This window comes from Lucilia cuprina, chromosome 5, assembly GCF_022045245.1.
Source record: "Lucilia cuprina isolate Lc7/37 chromosome 5, ASM2204524v1, whole genome shotgun sequence".
Taxonomy (NCBI): Eukaryota; Metazoa; Arthropoda; class Insecta; order Diptera; family Calliphoridae; genus Lucilia; species Lucilia cuprina.
This window is the reverse complement of record NC_060953.1, coordinates 55,761,510-55,769,886: the sequence shown is the minus strand read 5'-3', so window position 1 is coordinate 55,769,886 and position 8,377 is coordinate 55,761,510. Positions and strand designations below refer to the sequence as shown.

At 31.2% G+C, this 8,377-nt stretch overlaps 1 protein-coding gene across 1 annotated transcript in view; it reads right to left on the bottom strand.

Moving 5' to 3' along the window:
• LOC111678511 overlaps positions 1 to 8,377 on the bottom strand; it is a 71,022-nt gene that overhangs the window by 27,554 nt on the left and 35,091 nt on the right. Inside the window, exons 9-11 of the mRNA XM_046952560.1 lie at positions 7,688 to 7,809; positions 1,526 to 1,618; positions 251 to 397 (exon numbers count right to left, since the gene is read on the bottom strand). Coding sequence (XP_046808516.1) covers positions 251 to 397; positions 1,526 to 1,618; positions 7,688 to 7,809 — 362 coding nt within the window. The remainder of the gene's footprint in view (positions 1 to 250; positions 398 to 1,525; positions 1,619 to 7,687; positions 7,810 to 8,377) is intronic.

The following is an 8,377-nucleotide window of genomic DNA, read 5'->3' as shown; positions in this document are numbered from 1 at the left end:
AAAAAAAAAAAAAAAAAAAAAAAAAAAAAAACATAATCATCTGTTTGGAAATGTTAAATAACTTTTGTTTTGTTTAAAGAATTTGCCCGTATAAGTAGGCCATGATTTGTTTAGTATTATTTTTATGTAGGGCATGAATGTGTGTGGATGAGGGTATGTGTTCTGTTGTGAACCAAATTTTACGGCATTTATATTTTATGTGTTTTCCTTTTTCATTGTTTGATATAGAATTTTTTATTTATTTACTTACGCTATCGCATCAATCATATCCAATCCCATTTCAACAGCACAATGAGCATGATCCGGTCTAGGTTCTGGTAACCCCGAGACACAATAATAACAATCACCCAATAATTTAATACGTAAACAATGATGTTCGGCGGCCAATCGATCAAATCTGTTGCAAGGATGGATGAAAAAGAAAAGATGGAAAAAAGTAAAAATTTACAGATGAACGCAGACAAATAGATAACAGCTACATGTGACTATAAATAATACTCACAAAGGATTTGAAATCCTGATATGTATGCTTGTGTGTACGTATGTGTGTATCTGTTCTATAATCTTGTTATATATTTTGGAAATTTTGTGTTTGGATTAGAACAAATCTATTTGAGTTATTTGCATACAAACAAATAATACCGTTAGAATTACATTAAGGTATGCACACACAGTGAAAGTTTTAACGCACTTGCCTTTATATACTTTTAAGAGCATTTACATTTAAAATTTGAAAACTTTTGTATTAAAGTTCTTTTTCATGGAGAATCATTTGTATTATGATGGAAAAATTATTGATTTTTCTAAGATTGTTTAAAATTGTCTTTAATAAAGGGTTAGTTTTCAGGTCTTATAAGTATAATATATGATGTATTGCTATTAAAGATGTTGCGTAATAATACATGCATTACTAGAACTGAACTGAACTAGAACTGAACTAGAACTGAACTAGAACTGAACTAGAACTGAACTAGAACTGAACTAGAACTGAACTAGAACTGAACTAGAACTGAACTAGAACTGAACTAGAACTGAACTAGAACTGAACTAGAACTGAACTAGAACTGAACTAGAACTGAACTAGAACTGAACTAGAACTGAACTAGAACTGAACTAGAACTGAACTAGAACTGAACTAAACTAGAACTGAACTAGAACTGGACATAACTGAACTAGAAACACGAATTTTCATTATTTTTTTAAGACGAAGTGTAGGTAACACGTATTCACTGCCACGATAAGGTACGGATTTAGGGTAACAAAAAATGGAATCATTTTAAAGCTACAACTAACATATAACAGTCGTTATGAATAAAAATATATTTTAAAAAATTCTTGTTGATGCAACCAACAATCGTATATGTTAATAAAGCCTCTAGAGTGCAATATTTATTTTTGCTACAGCTGAAATCATGCAACACGAATTTAAGGGACCTCTACATATTTTATGGCTCCTTATAGATTTGTTTTTTTAGGTTTGTTCATACATAATTACTTTGCCTTTGTTTTGGTTTACTTCACTAACCTGGCGAATAGTTCATTTAACAGACGCACCAATTCCTCTGCCGTACATTGATCTGACAGACTTGTAAAACCGCAAATATCAGCGAATAAAATGCTAAAAATAAAATAAGAGCAAATAAATTATAATGGTTTTATATTTATTAACTAAAATGTGTTTTTCATGTAGAAATAAATTACAACATATATAATCCCTGTTCAAAATTCTCTTTGAGGGAATCAAATGATAAAATATACATTTATAAATTTTTGGAGTTTACCAATGTGCATGTAGATAAACATGTCGTTGCTTTTATGTAAAAAAGTCCTAACTATAGTTTCAAGTGTTTAGAATAAGTTATTGGTTATGTTGTAAAAATGTGGTAATTAAATTTTTTAAATTCAATTCTGATGTAAAATTTGTTTAAAAAGAAAATCTAATCAGTCCTTTTAGTATTTAACCATCGATATGTATATTTATCCACACACGCAATTGATATTATCTCTTACAATTTAAATACATATTTAATCGCTTTTAATACATTTTAAAATAGATTTGTTTGTGCAACAACATTTTAACATTAATGGGATTTTGGCCTCTAAGATACATACTTAGAAATATGTTTGTGAATATAATTTATAAACAGCGATTTGAAGTGTGTATTTGTTATCCAATGCCAAGAGCATACAAGTAGTTATAAGTGTATTTTAAACAGATTATTAAACTCATAATAAATGTTACTAATGAACGGCTTAAACGTGCTTAGAAATTAAAATTAATCGAGGGCAAAATAAAAATTGAGAATAAATGAATAGTTTTAATCTTTGTTTTAATCACACTTTAAAATTAAAATTACGCGGATAGAGAAATTTTAGATTCTGTGCAAAAATTCACTAATATTGTTGAAGTCACAACATTAATAATAAGAGATGGATTATGAGATAGCTCACTGAGCCTTGTCTAAGAGCGATCTGAAGTATCTTCTTTGATTATATACTTTCTTGATTACCGTGATGGTCTTATTACCGTGTTGGTCTTATTTCACGGAGGTACGTTTACAACCACAGTTAAATTGAAGAGTCATTACCGTCCCTTTGTGCTTTATTCAAGCCAGCGGTAATTTTCTTACATGGTTCAACCGGTCTATATATGATAACTTTGCTTAAGTATCTAATCTTTGACAATTACTTCCTAGAGTTGTTAAAACATTAATTCCGTTTACAATCAGGAAAAAGAAATGGCATCTGTTGAGTAGGCAACAGCGACAAGAGACGTATTCTATAAAGCGAATTACGAATCCATCATATAAGCTGAGGACTTGTTCTTACTTACAGTAACATGCTGCTGTAAGATCCTTTCATCCGACATAATCAAGAATAACATCCAACATACACACTCTAGATATACGGGTGGGTGAAGTCCTCATACATCTATCCTATGTCATATACACTTTGTGAGGTATTTATCGGCGACAGTACCGAAAATACCACAAATCATGAACGTTTCTGCAAATTTAGGTTAAAACCACAATCTCTACGTGCACCTCGAAGAGAGCTTCCAATAACCGGTACAAGACCAATTACGAAATTCTACACTGCGCACTGCCGGTTCTCTGGTTCGATATCATTTGAAATCCTTAAAAAGAAAGGCCGGTTTAAATGTTTATAGACACGACAGTCTAGATGTACTGATATCACCTATTTTCCTTGGGACTGCAATAACATCAAGAAGAGAGTTACAATGTCTTCGGGGCATTTAAAATTTAAGATGTTCCCAGCAAAATTCGGTAAAGACTAATACAACTAATTACTTTTAAGTGATTTTAAGTCGAAGTACTTAACGTGAACACCTGCCTTGACGGCCTATTTGACGGTGGTCTTTTTCAGCTACTGGGTGAGTAAAACCACTGCCCTTTTATATATCCTACACGCAGGTTTCAATTTAAGTGTATAGGTCGCCCGGTCCATTTTACGTGCATTTTGCTCAAGTACTCGAGCTATCTATCCGAAACACGTATCATTTTAATTGACAAGACTTTATTTCAGTGGTTACAGAGACCCACTGTGAAAAGTTGAGCATGTTTTAGATAAACTCGTGCACATTCAGACATGCAGGATAATTGCTGATAAATTAAAGAAAGGGCAGTGGAGTTGCCTACATTCGTCCCTTCTAGCTAAAACATAATTTATCACACCATCTTTCCGTCCGTCAAATCCATCAATTACTCCATTCGCCTTATAGAATCAGAGTATAAATCAGAAACACCAGAAAACGCTAAAACCCCACTTCTGATATTTGCATTATCAGCTCAAATCCAACATTTTATTGATTCACAGTCATGATCTGCAATTTATACCGCTCCTAGCATCTAGGAACGATAACAGAAATTTATCGTGAAAATTTATTTCATCATGTATCAGTCTTTTAACCAAGCAACCTCTTCCCGCAAGTTTGGATTTAAACCACAGCCAATAGGTGGATCCCAGGGGAACCTCAACCAGCTTACCAAGATATAGTTCTGTGGGCAACTGACCACCCGTACTACCAGATTATGTGATGCTCTAGTTAGATCGCTTTTTAAATCATCCAAGGTCAAGCCAAAGATTGAAATATAAACACCAGTTTATAGTCCCGGCAGAATCCCGAATTGCATCTGTCATCAAGGAAACATGCCACTAAGGGTAACTTTTCAGTGACTACTACATACCGCCTGCATTACATTTAAATAATCTTCTAATGACTTACATAGCCACTAGGTGGATCCCAGAGGAACCTCAACCAACTGACCATGACATAGTCCCGTGGGCAACTGACCACCCGTACTACCAGATAATGTGATGCTCTAGTTAGACCGCTTTTCAAATCATCCAAGGTCAAGCCAAAGATTAAAATATAAACACCAGTTTATAGTCCCGGCAGACTAGAGGTATTGGTAGCACCTCTTTACTCCCGGATGGCATCTGTCATCAAGGAAACATGCCACTTAGGGTAACTTTTCAGTGCCTACTACATACCGCATGTAGTAGGCACACAGCAGTAGCTGTATCAAGCGAAGCTTTTCTCCCGGAAAGATCCCTTGGCCACCATTGAACAGTTCCAACAATAAGAACTTCACCATAATTATGTTGAACAATCTTCTGAGCCAACTATGAATACATTTTTCTAACGGTCAATAAATATGAATTGTAGTATATGATGTTTAACTAGGTGTTTCTAAAGAATATTATATAATTTACCACATGATTTTCTTCAAAATAGTCAAATTCCCTTAACAAAGCTCTTAAATTATCAACATTAAGTTAATTTGAATGTCGTAATTTAAAGCTTTAGAGATCTTCACAAATAGCTGAAAATAGTTGAATTTTTACATATCTGATAATGACTGGTCTCTAGTAACAGCTTTTCAAAATTGAAGAACACATGTTTAACTACAAGAAGAATCATGGTTTTTTGTTATTACTTAATTTTCAAACAAACCAAAGATGAAATAAAAAACATATCATCATCCTTGTAGTTCTAGGTGTTTGGTTTTGATTGAAAAATAAAAATATCTCTTGCTCAGCAAAGTAGCTAGAAATATAAAACTACTGGGATCCTTTCAAAAACACATACATATAAAGATACTCCCACATTTTTAAAAATAACAAACATGCACGTAGCTTCATTTAAAAGTAATTTAATGTCAGCTCAAAAAAAGGAAACACTCAGAAACGTATACACACTCATTTATAAAAAATGTTAAAGGTAAATGGATCATTATACATTATGTATCCTTAACAAGATACAACATAGCGCCAAAAACAACAGCAAGTTATTTCAACATACAATATTTTAAAGGGAAAAAATACATCTCCATTTTTTAAACATCTTATAAACAGAGAAGATGACTAAAGTTAAAGGCAAAGGAACAGAACAGTAAAGTAAAGTACAAAATTGCTAACAAGAAATTGTCATCAACAAGTTGTATGTTAGTGAAAACAACCCCAAATGAGGAAAGAAGAAAAATAAATAAGAAAATGAAACTAAAAGACCATAAATTTGCAAAAAAAAAGTAAAAATTATGGCAACAAAAATACTTTTCTTTCTATAGAAAAAAAAACAGCAAATATTAAATCAACAACAAACAGGTGAAATGATAATAACAACAGCAAAGGAAATAAGAATTTAAAAAAAATATATATTTCCAAAAATTTACCACAAAGCAGCTTATCATATTTTATTAAAGAGCTCAGGAAGTAGGTACTGAAAAAACACACACTATCATATATTAAGAGGATTGAGTCATATGTATGTTTTGAGGGCGTTGAAATGTAGAGTTCATTGTATAGGGGAAAAAATTATTAAACACAGCGAATAGTGTCTTTACCCTTAACCACTATAGTACGAAGGATATTATGCATTTGTGCTGATATTTGTAAAACCAACAAACTATAACAATCGGCTCAGAATTACTTTCTATGTCGATTTAGGTAAGTTCGTCTGTCCATCCGTCCGTCTGTCTGTCTGTCTGTCTGTCTGCCTGTCTGTGTGTCCATGTAAAGATTGGGCGCACGCAACAGGTCGCAATTTTTAAGATAATTTGATGAAATTTTGCACATACTTATTTTTCCTTTGGCCAGGACGAACGCTATTGGAAATGGTTTAAATCGATCCATTATTTCGACGCCCGTTCACTCTTATATGGCTTTCGGGCTCATAATTATGTTTAAGAATCTATTATGTCAACAAAAATCAACAAAACTTAGTTTAATATATGATACTATTGAATTTTGTATTGACCGGCTTCATTTGACCCAAACTCCCGTAAAATTTCCTCTTCAGAAAACGACTTAAAGGTCAAAATTCACTTATAAACACTAATAACACGATATAATTCTACTTTAATAACATTGACGTAGACGTAATTTCATCTTATATAATATATAAGGATAGGACCATATTTACCCCAACTTCCCCAAGAACCCTCTTATAGAAAATCTCCGCTATCTGCAAGCTTACAACAAAAACGTAGTTTTAATAAATATCCTATTATTAAAAACAAACTTTTCAATTTTCATTTTTAAACTTTGTCTGATTCGATGTCAATAACTTATGCATTAAATTTCATAGTTTCATAACTTATGTATTAAATTTCATAGTCCTTTTTTTAGTACACTCCCTGTGATATTCTTATCAGATTTCTGATAAGGTCCCAATTTCAATCGGTACATGATCCACAACACAAAATACAGAACATTACCTTAACTTTGGTATCGTTTCGGTTGGTTAGTAAAGTCTAACTTACGTTCTCTTATAGTAATGGATTAATTTTCATTCAGTACAGAATCTCTGTGAGATATACTGAGAGTTTTTTTTTACCAACACGATTAATATCTTTATAAATACGGGGTTTAGTTAATATTTTCGAAAAATCATTGACAAATATTATGCTAAACATGTTTGTTTATGGAAATTTTACAGAAATAACCTTTTTCCTTAACTAAATCTAATAAATAATAAATAAGTATTAAACCAGGACAAAAATAATGCAACACGTTAAAGGAAAGTATATGTCTGTTTAATACGTATAAGTACAACATAATATCAATACTACAACAAAAACGATTTTCATACTTATGTATTTGTTTCAAATAAGTTTCTTTGATTTGAAATGAACATATAAAAAAATTCAGATAAATCTTTTTGGAAAGAAACATTAATACAAAATATGTATTTTTCAATGAATATTTACGAATACCTAAGCCTACAATATGAAAGACCTTTATTTCCAAATTCAGATGTGGATGAGTAAAGAAGACCGTTAAGTTTAATATAAAACCAAGTATTGAGTTTTTGTTTTTAGGTCTTTAAAAACAACTCAACTATAGCAAACTTAATATCAACAGCTTTAAAAAAATATCCTTAAATAATGCTTTAGTTAATGAAGTATTCTACAAACATTCTATGTTTTAAGTACACAATCCTAGAAATATAAAATATATGATAGATTTTATTAAATTTCCACTTGACTTATTTCTCGAGGTCCTTTAAACTTATATATAATTAGCTGTTGAACATGCTACTCTAACCTACATACATGCATACATGTTTACTTATTGTTTAAACAACCATTTATCATATTATTTAATAAATAATAAATATAAATACGATGTCAGTTTGTTCATATTAAATTTAAAGTTCATTTACCTTACATTCTCGTGTCTTTGTATATAGATCTTGTGAAATTGTGTATCACGCGGTTGTCCTGCGATATCATCTTTCATTTCCATGGCAACGTGTCGCGGTAAAACCGATAATAAAAGACGTTCCTGTTTAAAGTTGATTTTCATGTCACAAAAAATAAATGTTTAAACATCATCGGAGTTGTCGTCATCATCATCATCAATATTAATAAGACGCCCATATTAAACCATAAACATTGTAATAATTGTTTTATGGTTTAAACAAAATTGTAGATGTGTAGGGAGAAATTTCCAGACATGGTTTTATTATTATATTTTTGAAGAAAATCATGGTAGAAGAGAATAAACAATAGATTAAGTAATGAAATAATGTTAAATTATTAAATTTTTCAATTTTATTAATATTATTATTATACAGATTATTATGTGAGTGATTATCGTTGTGTGTGTGTGTGATTCAAACTGTGGGAAATATTATTAAGGATGGAAGGAATACTGAATATCAGAATAAATAATGTAACAGACTATAAAATTGACTATAGACTAGACAATAGACTGAATTATTAAATAACTATAGACTAGACTAAAGACTAGACTAAAGACTTGACTATAGACTAGACTATAGACTAGACTATAGACTAGACTATAGACTAGACTATAGACTAGACTATAGACTAGACTATAGTCTTGACTA